At 35.8% G+C, this 25,015-nt stretch overlaps 2 protein-coding genes across 2 annotated transcripts; both read left to right on the top strand.

Annotated features, from left to right (window-relative positions):
• The first annotated feature begins 977 nt into the window (after positions 1 to 977).
• HOXC9 (homeobox C9) lies at positions 978 to 5,940 on the top strand. Its single transcript, XM_029595188.1, has 2 exons — positions 978 to 3,109; positions 5,185 to 5,940. The coding sequence occupies exons 1-2, from the start codon at positions 2,566 to 2,568 to the stop codon at positions 5,427 to 5,429; spliced, it is 789 nt and encodes a 262-aa protein (XP_029451048.1). The 5' UTR covers positions 978 to 2,565; the 3' UTR covers positions 5,430 to 5,940.
• A 6,189-nt stretch (positions 5,941 to 12,129) lies between these two features.
• HOXC8 (homeobox C8) lies at positions 12,130 to 14,296 on the top strand. Its single transcript, XM_029595189.1, has 2 exons — positions 12,130 to 12,585; positions 13,978 to 14,296. The coding sequence occupies exons 1-2, from the start codon at positions 12,156 to 12,158 to the stop codon at positions 14,268 to 14,270; spliced, it is 723 nt and encodes a 240-aa protein (XP_029451049.1). The 5' UTR covers positions 12,130 to 12,155; the 3' UTR covers positions 14,271 to 14,296.
• Positions 14,297 to 25,015: the final 10,719 nt, after the last annotated feature.

Raw genomic sequence — 25,015 nt, 5'->3', positions numbered from 1 at the left:
ATTATTAAATTAAAATTGTGATCATGGTATATGATATTTAAGGATTTAGGAAGTGTAATGTTGAGTGAAGAATAAGTTTTGTCAAGTAGGCTGGACCATCCTCTTGGGTACACTATTACATCTATTAGGAAAACTTTGTTTTTTTAACGACTCAAGCTGATTTTTTCCCCGAAGAACTTAAAAATCATTAGTGCAAACACAATTTATACGTTTTGGCTAACTTTTTAGGATTAGACTGGTGATTCGTGTTTACGTGGGGATTGGGGGGATGGTTACTGGTTGTTGTGGTTGCTAAAGTAGATCTCTTAAAATCGTGTACTTTATTTATTATTCCTGATCATCTGGGCGGAGGTCACTGTGCCCAGTTCGGAACCCAAATAGCAGCCCTGCAATATACAGCAAATACCTAACTTTTTACCTCTTGTTCATGGACAACCATTATTTTATTTCAGTTTGTTATATAGTCAACCCTGAGTCGTAACAGTGTATATAAATATAAAATAAGCCTCACTGGTGGCGTGTTACTGACAGATAAACTCAGTTCTGTATAGGCCTCAGGGACATCCCTTGCATTTTGCATGTAAACATATTTACCTTTTAATGCTGGCAGAGCTCGCAGACTGAAACCGACTATAAATTGGTGGGTAAACGGAAATTTGCTGTACTATTTCTTGGACATACTTTTCTAGAAACTGCTCCTCATTTCGGCAGATACTGCAAGCAGTAAAAACAGAAGCGCTGTTTTCCCAGCTCCTAAAATAGTTGGTGCAGTCATATTTTTAAGTACTTGTGAGTTAAGTTGGAAGCTTAAATGTGATTTTACTACTAATGTAGAGGCTCCGTGCAAGCTTAATCTTTTATCTTTAGAATAGTTTCACACTAAATGAAATGTATTTTAAACATCTCATCTTCTTCCACTTACATGCATAATTTTTTTTTTTTTTTGCATTCCCAGTCCAAGACTGTAGATTACAATATCGTTTGCGTATACTGATTCCGAGGCTAATTTAACCACTCAACTCTCATTTTTGTCCCAAGAAAACAGTAGCGTTTTCAATTGGATTTTTTATACATATTTTAAACCTATTACCACATATTACTGACATATATGCAAACAATTTTTTGCTTGTGCCCCTGATCACCTCAGCCGATGAAAAAAAGAAAATTAAGAGCATTTGAAGGTTCGCCCCCCACCCCAGGCTTGCAGTTCAAATCGAGTCTCAGTTACGCCACATTTCTTAGTTGTTTTTTTTCAGTATATAACTTATCTGTTCCTCAGTCTTATTCCAGATAAATTTAATCGCTACAAGTTGCCCACTGAAAATCCTACAATAGCTGCACAATACTTCATTTCCCTCCCCACGAGTACACCTAACCCCATTCAAGAAGATCCCAACTGCATTGTTTTCAAAGAAAAAGGCAAGTTTTGTTTCCCCACTGCAATCTCAGCCTGAACAGTCGGAAACCAAGCCCCTAGTTTTGTTTAATGAACGACACATTTATGAACAATCAAATGGTCCTCGTAAAAATTTTATTGAAGGGGCATAAAAAAAAAAAAAAAAAGCATCTTTGAGCAGTAGCCGAATGGAGACTATGATTGTAGGCAGCAGGCTGCTGTCACTTGTTTCAGTTCTGAGAGGACCCTTTATAACCGAGGTTTACAAGTTTAGTTTCCCCCCTCCATAAGGTACTTATTAGAAGCCAAATATATAATACTTCACATGTGTGCACATTCTGTAAACACACCCAGTATGAGTTTAGGAGTAGGTATGGATAAATACAAATATAGATATGTATATAGAGATAGATAGATAGATACAGATAAAGCTATAGTCACTCACACACACACACACACACACACACACACACACAGCGCTACATGCACAGATTCTTTATATTTAATTGCAGCATCAGATTCTCTACCCCAAAATAAACATTTTAAAGTCAGTAGACAACTAACAATTACCAAATCTTGTCATGATGAATGAGAGTTAAAGGTTAAATGAAACATTGTATACTGGGACTCATTTATTATTATTTTTACTGATTTTTCAATAGAACGTATCCATTCTAGACTTAAAGGCTGCAGAGCAAAAAGAACAGACATAGATAAATTACGTCAGGAAATAGTCCCCAGTTATTACCTAGACGTACCTTAGACTCACTCACTGCCACAGTTCTCTCCCTCTCTCTCTCTCCTCTCTGCTTCTCCCTTATTTTTTCCTACTCTCACCAAACCGGGAAAAGGCATGATTATCATGCTTAATGAATTGCAGGTCTAATAACCGTAATTTCCGTATTATTTCAACAGTTTTATGAAAACCAGGTCTTCCAACGCTATTTGGAAAGGGGGGAGGTGTAGGAAGGGAGATCGAAAAAAAGAAGACCTGCGCATTGATCCAGACTGTATTTTTTGGGTAAATACAATCACGTGGGGAAGCAGGAGCCAATGACAAACAGGGAAAGGCTGAAAAAATAATTACCTGCCCTGATTGTTCTATGAGCAGATAAAAAGTACACATACAGTTCATACAATAATCTTATGAATGTAAAAGAGGGGAAACAATGTCGGCTTCGGGTCCCATAAGCAACTATTATGTGGATTCTTTGATCAGTCATGAAAATGAAGAGATCTTGGCTTCTAGGTTTCCAAGTACTGGGGCTCACCCTGCAGCTGCTAGACCATCAGGGCTAGTCCCGGACTGTGGGGATTTTCCATCTTGCAGTTTTGCCCCCAAACCGACTGTTTTCACCAACTCCTGGGCTCCAGTGCACTCTCAGTCTTCAGTGGTCTACCATCCATACACCCACCACCAGCCCCACATAGGAACAGACGCAAGGTATATGCGTACTTGGTTGGAGCCTCTCTCAGGAGCCGTTTCTTTCCCGGGCTTTGCAGCCAGCAGCAGACACTACGGGCTCAAACCTGAAGCTTTCCCGGGCAGAAGGGCAAGAGTGCGGCCCCAGCGATGGGCGCAGCTATTCACGGACTACATATACGGCTCTCCCGGTGATCTCAGAGACAGGACACCACACGCCATCCCCTCCCCGGACTCTGAAGCCATCGTTTCCAGCAAACACAAAGAAGAGAAGAGCGAAATGGACCCCAGTAAGTTGCTGTGTGCAGGGTGGGGGGGGTTGGGGGAGTCATTCCTGTTTACAACCAGGGGAGGAATTATAGCCTTGGCTACAGTACTCCATAAAATGAAATTACCACGGCTGTTTAGAATTCTTTGCGGCCCTACCCTAAAACTCTACTCTCTACAGGAAGACAGGAGGCGATTTTTTTTTTTTTAAGGAAGAAAATAAAAGCTTAAGAGTGTAAAATAACAACAAGAAGAAGCAGCAAGGATATCTTGAGATGGCTAGGGAGGGAGATCAGAAGCTTTTCCAGATGAAAAACAAATTCATGATCTAGCTGCGTAACAAACAGCAAAAGCTCTTGAGGTCTCAGCAGGTTAATACTTTCCAAGAATGCTAGGGAGTTATAGCCTAATATATGGTGAGGGAAGGTGGAATATGCAAGAAAGTGATTTTGAAAAGAGGGTGAACGAAAAATGAATTGCTTTTCATTCAAATATAAATATATATAGCACTGGGAGAGCAGACATCGTCTTAATATAATTCAAAGACAAATCATGAGACTTTTTGATTAGAAGTGTTGTGCTAGATTCCAGCATGCACAACTGGAGACATGGAGGGAGGGAAAGCACCAGCTAGCAGCAACCATGAGCGTTCCCCTTAAAGCAATACTTTCATTCTAACATCCAGCCAAAGAATTAGGCAACAGAATTTCAAAACTGAGAGAGGGAGGTAGGAAGAGACCCTTGAGGGGTCAACTTAAAAAAAAAAAAAGGAAAAAAGACTAATAGTCTTCATATACAAGATGGAGTCTTACATTATGTAAACAGGGCATATGTATGGATTTAAAAAGAAGCTCTGATTAAATGAATTGGAAATTATAGAGAGAGATAGTCATAGACAATTTATATAGCAATAAATAGCTAGATGTAGCACTGTCATTCATACAGATAGGAAGATAGATAGACAGATAGATACACACACACACATTTATATGTTATTTGTGTATATGTTGCTCCATCCTATCCAGCTATCAATTATCAGTCTGTACTAATGTATATGGATAAACAGAAAAGTACATATTGGACACTTATACACAGAAAAAAGGTTGAATGGATGAAAACTTGCGCTAACTAGTTCAATAATTTTTCTAAATGTAAAACACATAAATACAGATATATATATCTCTCTCTATCTCTCTCTCCCCCTCTGTATATATCCCGGTAGATAGATAGATAGATAGATAGATAGATAGATAGATAGATAGATAGATAGATAGATAGATAATAAAATGTGAGGTAAAGAATATGTGAGAATTTAGTCCTGGGGCCTGTTTTTATCAAGCTTTATTTTGTAAGTCATCTATAGCTACAGAGGTTGCATTTCTACCTTGCATGAATAAAAAATCACTTTTGACATATATAAATGTAAAACATGTGAGACCCACCTAGTACATAAATAATCTTATTTGTCCTGGCTCTTCCTAAATGCTTAGAAAGCTGAAGCTTGATCCAAGCAATTAGCTAAAAGAAGGTCGACTGTGTAATTTAGCGTTGCCCACAAAGATAAACATTATTGGGATCCAAGAAAAGATTGTCTTTTATATATTTTGCTGGGTTTGATGGGAATGAACAAAAATAGATTTTTAATCATTCTAAATAGTTAAAAACAAAAACAAGAAAAAAAATCCCACCCACATTCAGGGGGTCCTTCAGCCTGCTAAAAAGGCAGAGGTTGTAAAGCGTTTTTTTACGGGCCTGGGAGTCGGTGGAATTTTTGGCTTTTTATGACTATGTTCTTGGGTTACGTTTGATGGTCACGTGGATTATAATATTCTAAACCCAACACTTGAGGTTTATTTGCTGTAACCTTTTGTGAAAGAGCAAGAAACAAAAATAATAGATGGGAGGGGGAAAGAGCTATAGAAAAATACAGAGTTCTTAAAAACTAATACCACGTCTCCAAAATATTTTCTAGCATGTTACAGTAAATTGAATTATTCCATTTAATTGAGCAAGTATATTGTAAATTGTATTTTAAGTAAGTACATAATTAACATTGATCTTTAAAATGTATTTTCCCCACTATATTGTTTTTCCTTAGGCAATCCCGTGGCAAACTGGATTCATGCACGTTCAACCAGGAAGAAAAGATGTCCTTATACAAAATACCAAACCTTGGAACTGGAAAAAGAATTTTTATTCAATATGTATCTGACTAGAGACCGGCGGTATGAGGTGGCCCGGGTCCTTAACCTCACTGAGCGACAGGTTAAAATCTGGTTTCAGAACAGAAGAATGAAAATGAAGAAAATGAATAAAGAAAAAACCGATAAAGAACAACAATAAAGTTTGCAGAAAGCAAGTCAATATTAACTAAAACAATAAAACACAATGGAAAAGTAAAAAGTCTACTCCGGCTTGGAAAAAAAAAACATTTTGACTCAGAACGTGCAAATTGGTGTTTAGATTAGATAAACACGGCAGCATTTTTGGAACACGGGCTTTTTAAAATGCAACTAAATAAACACTTTTGTTGTTTTACCCCTTTTACAGACAACCAGAGCCTACTTGAATTATTATAATAATAATTATTATTTTAGTATTTTTATTTTGTAAGTTATACTTCTCCAGTGTTTTATTTTTATTTCAAGAGTTTGTGAGTGCATATTTTGTACAAAAAAAGGGGAGGGGGGGCAGCAATATAGTTCCTAATGTTTCTGTCACAGTCCTGGACTTTTTTGGTGTCTTATTAGTGTAATCTATTCTTGTTACAAAAAAAACCCCATTCTGTATCCTTGTTATTACGTTTGCTCGTAGATCAGCTGTGTGTAAATATAGATACTGTCACTAAAACTTTCATCTAGGTGTCTTTATTCAAATACGATTTTCAGTAGGAGCACAGCAACCAACGGCAGAGGAAAACCTTGACGGGATTTGGAAATATTACATATCTTCTTAAAAATAAGACGTAACTGGAAATAACAAAGAGGAAGGAGGCTTTTTTAAATAGAGAATTTCTTGCTATATCGGAGCCATTTTTATTGCGTAATATAGTCATCTTAGCGTCTGTGTGTGTGTGTGTGTGTGTGTGTGTGTGTGTGAGAGAGAGAGAGAGAGAGAGAGAGAGAGAGAGAGAGAGAGCATGCTGCATGTGATGTAATATGTTTAATTTAAGAAAGATATTTTAAATATCTTTGACCCCCAACCAATCATAGCAAATGGTAAGATTTCATAGGTGTGTGATGTTGGTCTTTCGGCAATCTTAATGTATCTAGCGTGCAGCAAGGACTATTTTGTAAGAGTAGAGACCACAGAATTGTACTTGATGCGACGGAGCTTGCTGATTCTCTTTTAAATGGTGCTTTTAATTGGAAGTTATCGCCCCCTCCCCCAAGTGAAATAAATCAATTGCCAAATAAGAAGGACAAACACTTGTAGATATTGTCAAAGAGACCTGAACTGCTCATAAGAAAGATATGTTTAAAATAGCATTTTATTTGGTTGGTAGTTGGTTGGTTGTACTTGGATTAAACAAGAAGGTTTGTCTGGTTTAAAGTCTAGAAATGATTTAGCAGGTCACTGCCAGTTTAATATGATTTAAATATTATCTGCAGCTTTCTTTGCAGACGAGTGGAGGCGTATAAAGAATTTCCAGCGATGGTGAACTGCAGGAAGAAAAACGTTAGAAATTACAGGGGTTTCCTAATCATAAAAATCAGTGTTTGGGTCGTTTATTTAATGAAATGTGGATAACTGCGATGTGATGTTTATAATGATAAACAGATTCACAGTTGCAAGCTGCACATAGGCAGGAGCCTTACCCCAAATCACTAGAAAATTCAAAATGGAAATGATTACACTTTGAATTTTATCCTTTAATATTTCTTTTAATAGATTGGTCTCTTCAAAATCTTTGATTTGTATTTGCGATTTCAAGACATGAGACTTTAAAGCTTAATATAATCTTTTGAAAAATGTTCTAAACATTTTTAAGACAATGCTGAAATCCTTCTTCTAAGCTGCTAAGGATGTCTTTAAAACTATTTTATAACTTGACAAAAAATAGAGACAGTGATCATGTATACATATCTGTGCAAATAAATAATCACTCATATGTATACCCACCTATTTTAGAATTTATCAAACAAAAATCCAATAATTAAATGTCTTCTTCTAAGACAGAATTTATGTCTATGAAGTCCTCATTAACATTACTGGAATTTGACGGTTTAAGGAATACCTATTCAACTAAACCCTTTTCATCCGTGAACATTCAGAACCAAATGAGAGCTTAGTGTAATCGGAGAATTCGAAAGTTCCAAGGAGAAATTGCAAATTCAAAGACTTGACTACAGAATGGCATATTCATACAATACAATTATATACAACAGTTGTAAAACTGTTTAAAATAATAATTCCTGAATTGTTATATTGTAAAATTGGTTATGTATGTGTGATATGTCGTGTGTATTATGTGTGTGTACATTTGTTTATAATTACAGGAAAATCTTCACATGAGCTAAACAGAGTGCTTTTCTCCTGCCTTCCCCTCTTTCTGCTGCTAGCTTATCCATGTATCTCTCTCTCTCTCTCTCTCTCTCTCTCTCACACACACACACACACACACACACACACACACACACAAACATGCCAGCAAAAAACACTTTTCACATCATAAATTTCAAATTGAAAATACAGAAATAAAGGTGAACAAATAGAAATTAAATATATACAAGGTGATACCTTTTTTATTGAACTAAATACATCTCTTGACTAGCTTTCCAGAGATAATACTCTCTTCTTCAGGTCAGAATTAAATAAGCAAAAGTACAGAAAGAGAGATCAAATGAATTTAAATTTTTTTGTTACTTAATATTCAGTCTGTCAAGAAAACTAAATTTAGCATTTCCTTACTGATCTGGTGTCTATCTTTTTCTGCTGCCTTTTCTAACCTCCTCCATCCTCTACCCCGACCCCCCCCCCCCCCCCAAAACGAAAACCAGGTATACATAAAAAGACCAGGATACAGCAGCTTTGAAAGCTGTCCGTAGGTACACTTCCGCAGCAAAAATCTGCGACTTTATAACCCTGTTTGTCTTTAATGCTATGTGTGTCTGAATGCAACTGAAACAATACAGGGCCACAGAACGGCTAGACGTCTGGCTTTAATTACTTTATGGTTTAAATAAGGTGAATTCTCTTTCCTTTGAAACCGGATTATTGGAATGTTTTGTCTACAGGCTACAAACAACAGACCCCTCTTGTTTAAAAAAAAAAAAAAAGAGTCAAAAACCTGATAAAAGCTTTTACGTTTGAAAAAAAGGGTAGCTATCAGATTCTACTGCCCTGTTGTGTCATGGCCGTGATTATTATCTGTACATGTCTATTACATAGCTACAGCTATATCTGTATTGATATCCACCCGTATGCTTGCTCGTGCGTGTGCGTATAAATATGAATATACTCTGCAAACTTAAACATGTGTATTATCAAATGGAAATCCAGATGTTATGCAAAAATTTGTATTTACCATGGTATATTTTAATTATTTTACATGTAATGTTACAGTTAGTTATTGAAACATTCAGTATCACTGAATTGTACCTCAAATAGAGGATTCACCAGATACTAAGTTTGTGTGGGTGGTATGATGATTGAAATAGATTGTTATTGCAAATTGCTAAGATTGCTTAAAATGAATCCCTGCCATCACGCGCTCCCCCCCCCTCCCCAAAAAGCAATGATAAATTCTATACATATAAAGGTAATCAAATATTGAAGGCTTCCTTTTGAGCAGATATATACTTTTTTTTTTTTTTTACTCCGATCTACTCGGATATTTTTAAGCCTGTTGGATTCATAAGCAACGCAAGATGGCGCTATTGATCAATATTAGAAGCGGTTTGGCCCATTTACAAAGCATCCTATTACACCTTTAGGCCCTCTAGAAGGCTGTTAGAAACAAATCAAAACAAATGTGTACAGCATCATTCACTTCTGAATTGTAAATTAACATATAATGTAGTTTAAAAGCAGGTAATGTGAGAAAGGGGTCAGATCGCCATTGCCATTTTGTTTCGCAGATAAAATAAGTGACTAAAACATATAAAAGGTAAAATATAAACAAAAGTAGATTAATCGTATGTAAAGAGACAAGACTTGTTCACTCCAGTGCAAGACAGCAAATTGAAAATGCTTTGAAGTGAAAGTTGGATTGATAAAGCCTTATCTTTATTAGACTACAATAAACAGCATGTTTGCGAAACAAGAAGGGAAACGCTACCCAAATTCTTGGGGGAACAATGAGGAAACTTTACGTTTTTGCTATCCTGAAAAAATAAAAAGGTATATTAAAAATCTAGGTTACAGTCAATTACAAAAGTCAGTACTCCAAGAAAATAACCAGAGGAACCCAAATAATTGTTTGCATTTCTTTATGTAAACCATAAATGTCAGGACATATATTTTTGTATAAAAACAGACATCGCTGAAAATTATATGCCTTTTTGCTGCTTTGTATGGGTATACAGTAACATATTTTCTGTCCACGATCGATTGCGCATATATTATGAAAGGTGCTAAAACATTATACATTATATTTTAAAAGGGAACAATTATTCTGCAGGAAAAACAAACAGTAAATAGATTAGTACCTTTTTATCAATAACTTCATTTCATTTCAACAATGATGTTTAAACATATTGCTTGCATTTCCCCAGTATTAACTGCACCGAAAACGTAATTAAAAGTTTCAGAAAAGTGTAAGTTGAAATGTATTACAGTGTGCAATGAAATTGCAATAATCTACGTGTGTGTCAATAGACAGGTTTCTATGTTATAATCATTACTGTTTAATATTACTTGTTGGTGACATTTTTAGTGAGATAAGCTAATATTCTCATCTAACCAATCATACAGCTGTCATAGAGGGCGTATTAATTACCACGGATGACTTTCTTTTATTTGTCATATTGTTTTAGCAAACAGCCTGCAAAATTTGTGCGTTTGGTATTAAATAATTAATTAGTTAATGACTGATAATAGTAGTAGTCATAATAAAATATTTTAAAATAATTTCCAAATAACTAACCCAGCCAAGTACGTTAATCTCCACTACACTAATTAACACCGATTCTTAAACTATTTTGTGTTTTTGTAAAACTAGGGCAATTATCCTGACATTTTTTTTTACAAACACCTCTTTTCCAAAATCAGCAGTGAAGGTTAAAAAACGCTTTGGTAGGAACTTTCCTTATTTATGTAATTTCCTAATCAGGTAAGCATGAGATTACTTTCACATAAGAATCCTGCTTCTATACCCTGAGCCCAGCGCGTATCACAGGACTGGGCAAATAACAATTTCAAAATTTTCCTGGCTCATTCCTTCCCGCTCCTCCCTGGCTTCTCCCCCTCCCCTCCCCACGCACACATCACCTCCAACAAAAAAACAAAAAACAAAAAAAATCTTACTTTTTACCTTTTCATTTTTAAACAAAAAAAGTGAATAAAGACAAGCATATTAACTCTGCTGCTATTTTCCGTGTGACCTCTCATACAATTATTAAAAATTATTAAATACATTCTAAAACGATTCTGACTTTTTTTGAAATCATCTTTACTGACAATATTTAAGAGTCAGCTTTTCCGGTGTTTGCTGCTTTACAGATATTTATTTTTTTGCACTTTCAGAAGAAATTTCTGCTTGTTTTTTTTTATATGATATTTAGTGGATAGTGTGTTTAACAGCAGCCATAAAAAAGAAGAAAAAAAGTCATTTCAAGGCACCGCAGCGCGTAGAGCGTAAGCACTAAAAACCTTTTCTGAAAGTGTGTACTATTCCAGAGTAACATTAGCAGATGGAAATAAAAGTATTTGAAGGGAGGGTATTGCTTATAATCGCCTTTCAATTTCACCAGCTGCTTTGTTATCACATTTAGACTGATTCAATTATGTCTATTATTTTGTCTAATATCTCCATCTTCCAAAAAGAGTATAAATACCTGTCTTAATGAAGTAACCAACCATTGTGGTACTCTTTAACAATTCATTCTATCTGGGTTGATAACTTGTTAAAGGGATTTACAGTATGTTTGGTTGTGTGTGTGTGTGCGTGTGTGTATCTGTGTGTGTGTGTGTGTGTGCGTGTGTGCGTGTGTGTGTGTGTGTGTGTGTGTCTGTGTGTGTGTGTCTGTGTATGTGTGAGTATAGATAGACCGATACACACGCATACAAAGGTTTACTTAAATTTATATCGTTCCCCCCATTCAGGCTTTGATATCGTTTTCTGCTTTTTAATTTAGTCATTAAAGTGCTGTTTTGCTTCTAAATAGCATGCTGATTTGCAATGAATACGTAGGAGCCAACGTAAAGGGGGAGCTAGATACAAGTGACGTAACTAGCTGTTGATTGCATGCTCTTAATATAAAATATAAATAAATACAAAAATGCCACATAAATAAATCAACATCATTATCAATTTCCCATACTAACACTGTCTTTCTTTATTCCCTATTACCTGTTGAGGTTACCTAAATTGACCTTACGGCGCATGTATTTTCCCCCCACATCAGTGAAGAGGCTGGGTTTGCAAAACAGCACCTAAAGATATTAATGCGCACCTTTCATAACCCTCCCTCATTCATTTGATATTTTTTTCTCTGAAGGCTGGTTTTCCACGCACCCTCCATCCAAACCTCCCCCACCCCCCACCCCCAAATCCTTGTCATTTCTTTGCAGCCTGTCTTAGTGGGGAGGATTGATGGACACGAATCGCGTGTGAAAGCCTCACCACCGGGATTTTAAGGAATTTGCCTGTGGTGTTAAAGGAAGGAGCAGTAAAAAAGAAACTGAGACAGAGCTCTACCTACCGACTGATACAAGAGAAGCCAACAAGCACTAAGACTTTAACCAGATATCCCGGGCACTATGAAACGTCCTTAAGAGAGGGGAGTGCCAAGAATTACTCTTCCAACCCTCCAAACAGGGCTTTTAAGGAAATTGCTTTCTCTTAGAATTAAAGACGTTTTTGGCTGTTTTTAGGTGGTGGGGGGACATTTTTTTCATGCGAGAGCAATGAGTTCCTACTTTGTCAATCCTCTGTTTTCCAAGTACAAAGGCGGTGAGTCCTTGGAACCAACATATTACGACTGCAGATTCCCACAAAGTGTAGGCAGGAGCCACGCGCTGATGTACGGTCCGGGCAGCACAGGTCCCAGCTTCCAGCACCCTTCCCATCATGTCCAGGAGTTCTTTCATCACGGATCCTCCAGCATCTCCAGTTCGAGCTACCAGCAAAATCCCTGCACCCTGACGTGCCACGGGGACGCGTCTAAATTCTATGGCTATGAAGCGCTACCGAGGCAAACCCTCTATGGTGCCCAGCAAGAGGCGAGCGTGGTGCAGTACCCAGAATGTAAATCGTCTTCCAACAGTAACAGTAGCGAGGGACAAGGCCATCAAAATTCGTCTCCCAGCCTCATGTTTCCTTGGATGAGACCTCACGGTTAGGACATTCTCTGTTGTTTCTCTGTTGCCTGTCTTTGTTGTTGATCTTTCTTAAACTGAATTGCATTCTATTCCTCCCTTTTGTTTCTGTTACTGTACCCTGTAAGGAGGAAGAAGAGATAGGAGTAGATTTTCCTTTAGCAGGGACAGAATTTACAAAATAAAAAGAAGGGAATCTTCCTGCTGTCTTTGGATAAATAAAGAGGTAGAGACAAGGAACAAGGTGATTTCCTGCAAAACCTTCTTAAAAAGCTACAATAAACTAAAAGTTATTTTTTATGGCTTGCCCTGAGGAGAGCTGCAAGATTACAGCCCCCACGAGGTTGTTTTTTTCTTTCCTGCACGATGATAGTGTCACTGTAGTTTTAAATGTCATTTTAAGTTTCTTCCTTTCTGGTTAAAGGGGCGAGATGTTAAAATATAGCAATTTAAAGCAAATGATCAATGTATTGTTATTGCTGAGTGATAGGACGTTCATGAACGATATGTGTATATATATATATATATATATATATATATATATACAGTTCAAAAGTTGTGCTGTACCAGGCAAAGCCTTTTTTTTATCTTCCACCCTCCTCAAACAAAAAAAAATTTCACTCTTCAGAACTCTCTTTATTAAAGTTCTCAGAAACCTGATTTCTCAAATTATCCTAACAGTGAAAATAACTTTTAGATTAGAAAAATGCTCTTAACTCGATCCTAAACTAGTGGCTATCAGAATTACAATTCTTAGTTAAATGGACGGGCATAAAAGTTTTGAAAGCAGTTGGTTTTGAATATTTTCACTTCATGGTGTAAAAAAAAACATTACAAGAAACATTTAAAAAAAAACAATAATAATATTAGCAACCATACAACATTTAATTGGTAAATTATTCTAACATCTGTAGTAATCTGAAGTTTTGATAGCCCAAGAGTTTGTTTGGGAGGCTGGAATTGAAAAAAAGGATCACATGGTTTAGAGATTGAAGTTACAACCGCGAGGCGAGCTTTCTTTGTCTCTTGTCTCTTCCTCCTTAAAATGTTGATAAAGGAAAATGCTTTTAATCATGCCAACAGCCCAGAATACAGAACAAGGCAAGACAAACATGCACGAACCGAGTAAAGGAATCTGTATCCCCGCAGGATAAGACAGATATCATCAAGCTAAAATCGTAGAAAAGACCTGAAATGCCCATTATAAGTGCAGCTGTTAAAAGTAGGGCTTCTTCTCGGGTTTTTAATAAAAGAAAGGAGCTCCCCTTTGTTTGGAGGTTAGACAGCTGAGAGAAGAGGGTAAGGCGACGCAAATGCTCATAATAGGAAATAGATTTTAAAAGCAACATCACAAAGCGAGGGAGAATGAGAGAAAAAGCAAAACAAAACCCTGTTCTGTTTTGTGTTGTAGCTCCAGGAAGACGCAGTGGAAGGCAGACTTACAGCCGCTATCAGACTTTGGAACTGGAAAAGGAGTTCCTCTTCAACCCTTATCTAACGCGGAAGCGCCGCATTGAGGTTTCGCACGCCCTCGGACTGAGTGAGAGGCAGGTCAAGATCTGGTTCCAGAACAGGAGAATGAAATGGAAAAAAGAAAACAACAAGGACAAGCTGCCCGGGGCCCGAGACGAAGAGAAAACCGAGGAAGAAGGGAACGAGGAAGAGGAAAAAGAAGAGGAGGAAAAAGAAGACAGCAAGGAATGAGAGCGAGCAAAACGGGCTCCCTTTCAGGTTTCCTCCTCCACCTCCTTGAAGTCTCGGTTTATGGCAGATGATAAAGCAGGGATGTTTACGACGGTCATTTGCCTTTATAGAGTATAGAATGGAGAAAGTTACACAACAGTTACTACCTGTCATACAGCTGTAATCCTCTTTTTATTGTCATCGGACTTCCCCTGCATTTTGGGAGGGGGGGGAGGGGAATGCATCATTTCTGTGTATGTGTGTGTCCTCGAAAATGCTAAGACAACTGATTAAACCTAGTTAAACAGCAAAATTTACAGCAAGTATTAATGTGTTAAACATATTTACAGGGAAAAAATGATTTTAAGAACACCCCCCCCCCCCCCCCCACGGATAGGACAAGGGCAGTATTTGTTCACTGAAAGTGCACTCACTTGTTTTGTGTTTGGTTTTATTTTTTTTTAATTTAGAAAGGTTCTTCTTAAGGCTCCCCACAAAAGTCCTGTATGATCTAATGAGGGGGGGATGTTTACAGTAAATGATTTTATCCCACTCTTACCTATTTTTTTTAACCGGTATGTTTGGTAAACAATAGTCTTTAAAGCATATACATAAAAATAAATGTATATTTCATGGGTTGTAGAGTTTGACTTACCGGAAACTAAAGGAATGCTGAAAACTTATTCCAAAACTAAATGGTGCATAGATCTGATATCATAAACACGTTGAAATTTATAGGTCATATGACAGGCCAAGCCATTTCGGCTGTAATTCTCCATTTTATGTTACAAGCATTCTGTGCGCTGTTTCTTTAAGAGTTTACTAGTGGGGGTGACATCAGTCAGAAGTCTTCATGTATACTACCTAGCGGGGATCCTGCAATAATAATTACTAGAGTAAAAAAAAATTAAAAATTAAAAAGATAATGCATACACAAAGCTAATACCAACCAGGGGCTTTCACTATCCTAAACTGTACTTATAGTTATTTAAATAATAGCAGTATTGCCCAGATAAAAAGCTACTGAGTAGCAGAAAAGAAACTTGCAATTTACTTTATCACTACCTATAAAAGGCGTTATGCTTTGTAAAGTATTTGTAAAATTGTTTAATTGTTGTTTGCTGTTGCTTTTCTTGTTTGTTTTTTGTTTGTTTTTATCATTTTCTTCAGATTCCCAACAACTGAAACTGCCTATTTGAACGCACAGTCTTGTGGGTTATTTTTTATTATTATTTTTTTTTACATTGTGCTTTTAAAGTAGCTTAGGACTAAATTGCACTGAATGTATAGTTATATTATTGTCTTGACCTATCTGTTAATGCAACATGCTCGAGAGAAACAAGAAATAAAAATAAATCATCACTTGTTTTTGTTTATTTTTTTCTTGTAAACATCTGTGTGTTCAAAACCTATGAATGTAGCATCTGTTGCCAGAACCAGTTTCTGGGACAGTGAATTTGTATTGTATACGTGAGACATTAAGAAAATAATAATAATAATAATATGAATAATAATATGATTAATAATATGAATAATAAAGACTTTGAAAAGAAAAGAGACTGTCTGAATTGCAATGCCTTTCTTAACAGAAGCTCCAGATTAAACTATTGGGCTTCCCTACAGAACACAAATGTCTTTCCCCTAGGATAATAACATCATTAGCCACAGTGCAAAACTACTAGCCACCATTCAGTTACAACAAAATAGTTGTAAGCAGACCTAATTACTTTTTGTGAGGGTAGTGAGAAATGCTGAGTAAACACTTAGGTAAAGCAAAGTTGTAATTGCATCATTATATCTTTTAATATCTATCTTCTCCTATTTGTAGCTTTCCAATATCATTCTGCTCTAGAAGACTTTTGAGGAAATAGACTTTTGAGGAAAAAGATTATACCAAAATAAAACAGATATGCCAACATTCTCACCAGTTTTACACATATATACATGTACAATCATATATGCAAAGAATAAGATCAATGAACTGCTCCTTATGTCGGTGAAAAGATGGTGTGGTTTGATGATGGGTGTTGCAGAATCTGTATTTGAGGGGAGGAGGGCACCATTCTAGAATTCTGACTTTCCCAGATAATTCTATAAAACAAAATCTAACAAATACCCTTCTCTCTGTATAGGAATCAATAGCAAACTGACTAAATGAACCAGCAATCCTGATCTTTATTTGTAGGCAAGTGATTGTTTCTAAAAAATGGGCCTAAATGCTTGGGGGCCCAAATGGTTCTGGCTTCTATAATGTACAAGATATATTCTACAAAAGAATATGTTGTTAAATAACTTGGTATCAGAAGATAAATCCTCCCATTGAATTTTAGTTTTTATAACTTTGAAAAAAAGCTCGCCATCACAAGGAAGTCAGTAAAGCTCTTGAAGCATATTTAACTAAGAAAAACGGAGGCTTCCCTGAAATGTAAAGTTTCTGATAATGTATATATTTTTTCTCTTGGAACAGGTTTTCATTTTATGAGGGCGAGAGAAAGAGAGCGAGGGAGAGAAAGACAGAGAGACTGAATAAACTGCTTGAATCTCTCCTTCATAATTCCCACGATGAAATATTAACGTTGTAAATAGGATTCTCCCTACTAGGTGGAAGGATGTCTATCTTTCTATGATGTAGCTCTTCCTTCTACTTCCTTGTGTGATGTTAGACTGCATCTTAGCCGTACTTGACTGGAAGAGGAAGGGTTCTTTACACTGATGATAGTGATAAGGAGGTACACCATTTCCCAAGACACATCTCTGCTCAGCTAGCCCTGGCATTATACAACAAACTCTTTTTTTTTTATGTCAGGGCCCTGACCACCGAAATAGTATGATATTTAAAAAAATCCTTCAGTTTGTTTGCATACCTAACATTGTTGTGCAATTTCTCAGAGATAATATTAGTGGCGTGTGGACAGTATAGTGTTTAACGATGCTAAAAGTGTTCGCAATATGTCTGGTAATTGTTACTCCAAGTGGTCCTTTTTCCAAATAAATTTTTTTTTCCAGTTTTGCGTCTGTGGAGAAAGTCTTTAGAGAATGGTGTTTTTAATCAATCCAAATTCCAATGAAAGTGTCTTTAATTTTAGAATTTATTTTTTTTTTGCGTTCTAAGTTTGGCATTAATCAATAATTTATTTATTTAAGAAGGTAGTAAAATAACAGTGCTTGGGACACTATTTTCAAAAGAATTTTCCCCAGAGTTGCAGCAGAGGAATATATGAGCATCAACTGAAAAAAAAAGTTTTAAAGAAAATACGCTTGACAGTGGTCCAATGTAGCCTCTCTGTAGCATCATTTCTCCGGTGTCTGGTAGGACAAATAAACTGAGGTTATGAAGATATCTTAAGGTTGGCGAAGCTTTTTGTGAGCCAGCGTTTGCTTTTGAAAATATCTAAAAGTAGCATGGACCTTCACATCTGCCAAATAAGAAGAGAACAATGTATTCCATTTTAGTTTAAAATATGCATCAGCTGTCCTAAGGACTTTTATTGGACCTAACTGTTTGAGCCTTATCTTCCAAAGGTTTGCGCTTAATTTGTGTTTCTGACTTAGTCATGGAAGTATGAAGCCCCTACAGAGGTTTGAAAACTTGGATATTAAAGAACTGAATAGTAAACTTGAAGACTGCACTACTTTATTCAGGAACTGTTGCAGTAATCTAACAGTGGAATCTCTACAAATTTAAAATACTAAAAACAAAAAAACAAAAAAAAACCCTCAACATAAGATCAAGCTATATTTAAAGCTATAGTAAATTACACATACTTACCTAGTTATATGTGTACAGATGCATGCTATATATGTGCAATTAGATATAGATATAGATGTGTAGCAGCGGTGACTAAGCATATATAATTCTAGTAAAAAAAAAAAAAAGAAAAGGACAAAATTACTTTTAAGAATAGCTATATTTTAATATTGTGATGGAACTCAAAACGTTTTGGCGTTTTGCTGGAACTTCAGGGTCAGTAAGAAATTTTCATATGATATTCTAAGAATATTTTTATGTCTATAAATCATTTTACCATTTGAGAAAGACAAAATAGGAAAGAAACGCATTAAGTGGTACAAAGTAATTTGGCAGATGATACTCAGCTAGAAGTGATTTGCTAAAATGATCATTGCTTTCTATATGACTGAGTCATTGACAAGCCTGATGTTAAAAATGCATGTTTCCATACTTTTTGTAACCAAATTTCTTTTAGATTTCATTAATGTAAAAAAAAAATCCCAGCGATATCGTTGATGGAAAAGCTGATTCTAAGCATAATTGTCTATGTAATTGATTTTATTTTTTTCTGACTACAGCAACATTTCCGCAATTATGCATCATTGCAAATGTACACTAAAAAACTGACTTAGTTAAAAAAAACAACCCTCTAAAATGAAGTAGACTTAAATGACTTTAAAGACAAAGAGCATGGATCCTTAGATGTTTTGGGTTTTTTTTTATTGGCGTCCATTTAAGCAAATATGCATTGGGGCGGGAGAAGGAAAAAGGGAAAACAGAAAGGTGAGGACAAACTTTTCACAATGTATAAAACTTAATTTCGATATGAATTACCTACAAAATAGCATTGTTTCCTTGCAGCGCGCTTTCTCTTTTAGCACGTTCTTTTAGAAGTCAATGGGCCGAAAAGCAGCAAATGCTGGAATTCCATACCTATACTTCTATTAATTGTAATATTGTGCTACTCATTTACTTAAATCTGTACATCATTAGACAACAGTTAAATATATGCAAGAATCGGTTGTAAGGAAAGAAGACAATTTGGATAGGAAATAGAGAGGCACCAGATTTAAGATGGACTCATGATACAAACAAACAGGACAGGTTATTCTCGTTCCAGAAAATACTCTTGAGATAAAATTCCTTCCCCAGTTTATGGATTCTGCTGTTTGTGTGGCTCTCTGGAAAAACAAGGGATACTTCTTTTGTGTATAGCAAAGCAGTTCGGGCAGCAGTTTCCTCCTTCTAACTTTTAACTACCTGTTATAAAATTTATTGATGGACTGTAAAGAGCGTACAGTAGATCTTTCTTACATCCGGTTATATTACAACATTTTCATTGTTTAGAGAGAGAAAGAGAGAGAAAGATTTTTAAAATATAAACTCGTGGAGAAACAGAAGTTTCAAACTATATTTTCTAATAATTACAACCAAGTGAACAAAGAACGAGAAGAACAAAAAGTGAAGGGTAAGAATGAGAAGGTAAATTAGAAAGAGAAAATTTCAAAAGAAGAAAGGAAAAATGAAACATAGGCAAGTGGAAAGAAATGGGAAAAAATAAGAAATGGAAAGAAATCATGACACTATTCTTCACTAAAAAATATTTCACATTTGTGATGTGGTTTCAATGCACTTTAACAACGTATCCCCACAGTCAGCTTTCTAGTCAGTGTGTCAGCCCTCTAATCATGAAATATTCTCAAATTATTCAAACGTATAGTAGATGTAAAATGTGGAAATTCTCCTTCCTGCACACTTGCAATTTTGAGAAATAGGAATGGCTTTCCTGACATAAGAAAATTGGAATTTAAGCAGCCAACTGCAAATGAATGCAAGATATCTTTAATAAAGGAACACATTGTAACTCATTATCTACCAGGGCAAAAATGAAATATCCCCTGTAACTGAAAGATGTCCCCACTGTCTTAAATTGCTTCCCTTCATAAGGCATTATTTTCCACTATTTGTCCCATTAATTAAAATCCTTGGGCAATGCTTAAACTATTGCACTTTTAAAATATCTTAGTGCGAAAAGATGAAAATAATCACAACTATCTAGTGTGCTTTTTAATGCTGAAATGGTAAAGAAAACCATAAATTAAAATGTTGGTATTAATGTTGAAAACTTTTGACTTACTGTTTACATAAAACAAAAATTCTTGATAAATTTTAATGGCAAGATTAGCTACAAATTTTGTAGATTCACTTTATTATTGCACTTTCAAAAGAATGTTAATGAAAGATATATATTTTAATACATATTGAGACATCTACATATTAATATTGAGATATCTGCATACTGGGAAAACTTTGATTATGAATTCTGATTTTCCTGTTTTGTATAATTTTTATGTATAGCTATTATGCAAATATGCAGGTAAAATGTGTTGATCTATTTTATCATTTTTTTTTAAATCTGTGTCTCATATACATGTTTTGAAATCCACTTCACCCTGTCCCCTCCTACTCCCACCTCATCCCCATCCCAAAATTATTATATCACCTAACTGAGTTTAATCTTGGAATGATTAGTCCCTAAAATTGCCAAATCTCTACATCAGGCCATCTCGAATAAAATCAAAAGTCTCTACTATTCTCCTCGGACAGATAATGGAAGGGAATTAAGTTTTCTTCTCCCCATAATATTTTAGTCAGGGGAATCCTGGGATTTAATTTGTTTAGCTTTCAAAGAGTTGATGGTGAAAACAAAAAAAAAATAAGAATTGTATAAATATGGCGTCTGGGAAGAACATTTGCACACGCCACAAAAAGCAACGCATTCCTGGTTGTTTGCAGAAAATTTACAGCTGAGTAATAAAAGTTTACGACTGAAACACAAGTTGGATTGGCCACAGGAAGTCATGTGGACTCCATCCATGAACGTGAACTTTTTATTGTGATTTCACTTATGACTGTTTCTCAGTGTTCCTTCCTTTAACACTTCATCCAGTGCCTGTGAATGAGGGCTGATCGTATTCTCTTTTTATCTTCTTTCTTTATTTTTCAAAAAAAAAAAATTCGAGATTTCTTTTCTTTTTTTCCCCTTTGTGGAACCTTTGATTGCTTTGAGGCATTTTTGAAATAAAGAGTTTACGGCGTATTCTTGCCACCTCCCCCTTCTCCACCCCTAGGGGCAAAAAAGAACCCAATACATTTCATTTGGAGAAAGGAAGGAGCATTGGGGGACAAGGCGTCTTAAATGCAGTTTACTAGTATTTTTCTTGCTTTTTGCCGTCCCCAAATCCTCCTGCCCATCCAGCAAAGGAACATTATGTTTTGCTCGTTGGGGCGCGCTTTTTTTTTTTTTTTTCCTCCTTTTTAATATCTCTGTGGAGCTCAAGAGAGCGTCATCGGAAAAGAGAGAGGGAGAGGCAGAAAGGAAAGAGAGAGAGAGAGAGAGAGGGAGACAGAGAGAGGCAACGTTGGTAAGTGTTCCCTTATTGGCTAAAATGTCTAACTAATGATCCATAGCAATGGGTGGTAAAGGATAATGATACATTGCTTTCTAAGCTAGAGAGGAACATGAATGCAGCTTCAGTATGAGGGAATATAGACTGAAACGGCATAAATGTAGTTAATTTTGTGAAAAGAGGGGGTTTGTTGGTTGTGATGTCATAGAGGATTTCGGGAGCTCTGGTGTGTTGAGAGAGAGAAAGAAAGAAAGACGGGGAGGAAGGGACAGAGGGTGAGAGAGAGAGAGAGAGAGAGCGATGGAGCTTGCTGTAGTCTGTGCTTTCCAGTGCTGCACTGGTCACCAAAAGACATATTTCTATTGGCCTAAAACCTTAAAATATTACGTACCCGGCATATATCTATATCTATGTATATATTATATAAATTGAATGTGGGTAGATAATCAAGTAGCACATCACGGTTTAAGGGTTTGCAACCTCTTTATTATTTATTTATTTTGAAGAGCTCCAGACAGCGGGTTTGCCACACATGCGCAGTCCAGGTAACTTTGCATCCAGGAAGCAGAATGACGCGAAAATTAGCCTCAGGGCTATGTTTTGTTGAGATTTTTTTCCTCGTGGACTCGCATTTAAACATTGGCTAAGGTTGGAAACAGGAATTTTACAGAAATAGTGCTCTTGATGTTAGCTAGATGTGGGGAGGAAGGGGAGAGCTGGGGGGGGGGGGGGGGGGGGTGAAGCGGTAGGGAGCATTAGGGTCCTTTAACAGAGCTCCTTTTTCTGGTCTTAATTTTTGATTTACAACAAAACGTCTCTCCCATGACTCTTGAGTCCTGTAATCCCTCCTTTCCCCACAAACACGTTTTCCCTGTGTGTATTATTCTTTGTAAGTAAGTGTTTTATAGCATCTATGAAAGTAACATTACCACTGTATAAAATGTTGGAATGCACTTCTAGGGGGACATTACTTTTCTGTTTGGTTTACCATTGATGGTTCTAATATTCTACTTTTTTGACACTTAAAAGGATCACGGTTATACTGAAAATAAATTATATTCCTTTGGCTCACTATATTTACTGACCCGGATAATACCGTATGTGACTTATTAAGAGAAGGCAAAGAATTTCTTTTGTAAATCTGTTAAAATTAAAATTTAAAACGTTAAAGCAAAGATTTGCAAAATAAATACTGCCATAACATTATTCGGAGCAAACAAAAAAAATGGCTTTCTAGTAGTTTTGGCAGCCCTTGTTTTTATATTATTGATGAATTTGCGATAGAGGAGAAAACATGCAGATAAAACTTCAGTAAGAAATCAATTGCATAACATTAAGAGCAAGACCATATTCACCAGAAGACATACAAAACGACAGAAAGAGATTTTAGTGGCTTTACCACAGGGCGAGTGGTGGCATGGCTTCCACATTGATTTCTGCCCGGTTTGAAATCAGTAATGTGTTCTCCAATATTAGAGCAATATGTTCAGAGTTAACCCTTTAAAAACACTCAGCAGTGGTTTGCATTCTCAGATAACTCGGGAGATATTAGGGCTGTCTCTGACCAGTCATTCCACGTCTGGCGCAGGAAACGAGGCCTGGCCTCTGTTTCTACTGCTGTAGACTTAGAAGGTTCTGGATAATGGCGATTCCAATATGCTTAAGACAATTGTTCTGAGCTGGCTTGGTTTTTCTATATGGAATAATGATACAGATACTTTAATAATCGAAACTGTCATAAACACTAAAAAATATAGTAGGCATGCATAGCTTTTCTTTTTATATATTTTTATGTGTCTGTGTGTGTAGAGATATATATATATATGTTTAATGTATGTATCTGCTTAAACTCAGTTTGTTGTCTAGCAGTTATTACTTTTGGGGTTCTATGATAAGAAACGTCTTAGTGAACTGGGCCCCGAATCAGATAAACAAAGAGAGAGAGAGAGAGAGAGAGAGATTCATTTAAAAATAAATCTTAATTGTCAAAAAAAACTGCTATTGAGAGGCAAAGAATTTTTAACTTAAATACATATTTATTGTCTTTCGTTTGACACAGGTATTATAAAATATATGTGATATTTTTAAGGTTTACTTTTTCTTCTTGAGATAGCATTTAGTTTTGAATCCAGACGTATGTGTGCGTGTTTGTATGAATATAATAATATATGTACACACACACACACACACACACACAAACATAACACAAATTCAAACCTAAAGACAAATCCACACCTACTCATGGATATAGCTATATTTATAACTACAGCTTGTATTTATTTTAAACTTCCTGCAGATTTTCATTCGTGGTAATATGAAGTCTATAACACATCCATTGAAAACATTTTTTTCAATGTATCGATTTTCTATTTCGGCTGACGGGCTGTCATCGGCCGTAAACATGTGGAGAAGAGAAACATTGTAGATTCCCAATGCGATCATGATTTATATATTCTCTGAGTTTTACAAAATAAAAGTCCCGGGAAAATGAATTACTATAGCTTTAGCCCAAGCATCAGTGTGTGTTAGAGAGCAGAGGGAACCTAATAAAACGGTTCATGATTATCGACTTGTGCCTTGAGATACATAGTTTCAAACAGATAAAAAAAATATATATTTGGTTTCTTCCCTTCACATAAAATATAATACAGCAAGAACATGTTATAAAATTTGCACTTTGTTGTTTTGACAGAGAAATCACCCAGGCCCCAGTAGAAATATGAATCCAACAAATTAGAATAAAATACAGTAATTGAAACGAAAACAGAAAACAAAGCACATGTTTTGTAATGTTATTTAATTAAAAGTGCATTTCTGTTATTACACAATTTTATTTTGCATAGGCTTTCCCGTCTGTTTATCGGATTACCAGTTATCACTTCAATGTCTGCCTAGGTGTCTTTATCTAACAGTAAAGACACTGACTGATTCATTCAAAGAGTCACCACACTACTTAATCCAGTCATATAAATATAGATGGATTTTATATCCCATAATGCTCCTGATAGTAAATAATTAAAGCTGCAACAAACTTTGGGTTTTATTTTTGTTAATAATATCTTTATTCATTTTAATTCCAAACAATAGTACAATACAGAAAAAAACAGGCATAGACTAAACATGATGAAACAGAAACATGTGACCCAGTAACAGTTGAAAAGCTGGCATGAGTATCCTAAAACGACCCTTATACAATTTTGTATTTTAAGTGATATGGATATTATATGTTTGACAACTAGCCTAGACATATAATATATAATGCAAGACAGACAGATAGACAGATTATCAGCCTAACGCTATATATCAAGATGTGTCTACCAATAGATGATTTCTATTAAAGGAACATTCATATATAAATTATTACATTTGGTCTCAACGATGTTAGTATAAGAAGAATTCACTTCTTCTACCTATATAGCATGTCCTGGAAAAAGAGAACAGGATCATGAAATAGCCTAAATTTAAAATAATTTTATTTGGAAAAGTTTCTTTACATTCGTTGCTTATGGATAAACTTTTGGAAGATAGGCTTGAAGGTATGATTCTATTAAACATGGGTCCAAGCATAGAATGATACATGCAGTGACACCTTCGACCGATCACAGTAAAAACTTTGTTCCATATCC

This window comes from Rhinatrema bivittatum, chromosome 3 (assembly GCF_901001135.1).
Source record: "Rhinatrema bivittatum chromosome 3, aRhiBiv1.1, whole genome shotgun sequence".
Classification (NCBI taxonomy): Eukaryota; Metazoa; Chordata; class Amphibia; order Gymnophiona; family Rhinatrematidae; genus Rhinatrema; species Rhinatrema bivittatum.
The sequence above is the reverse complement of the archived record's forward strand: the minus strand, read 5'-3'. Positions and strand labels throughout refer to the sequence as shown.

Bases quoted from the DNA above. Each gene is read 5' to 3' on its own strand.
- HOXC9 (XM_029595188.1), top strand. From the start codon at position 2,566: ATGTCGGCTTCGGGTCCCATAAGCAACTATTATGTGGATTCTTTGATC. The intron at 3,110-5,184 runs GTAAGTTGCTGT...GTTTTTCCTTAG, and splicing joins GAAGAGCGAAATGGACCCCA to GCAATCCCGTGGCAAACTGG.
- HOXC8 (XM_029595189.1), top strand. From the start codon at position 12,156: ATGAGTTCCTACTTTGTCAATCCTCTGTTTTCCAAGTACAAAGGCGGT. The intron at 12,586-13,977 runs GTTAGGACATTC...TTTGTGTTGTAG, and splicing joins TCCTTGGATGAGACCTCACG to CTCCAGGAAGACGCAGTGGA.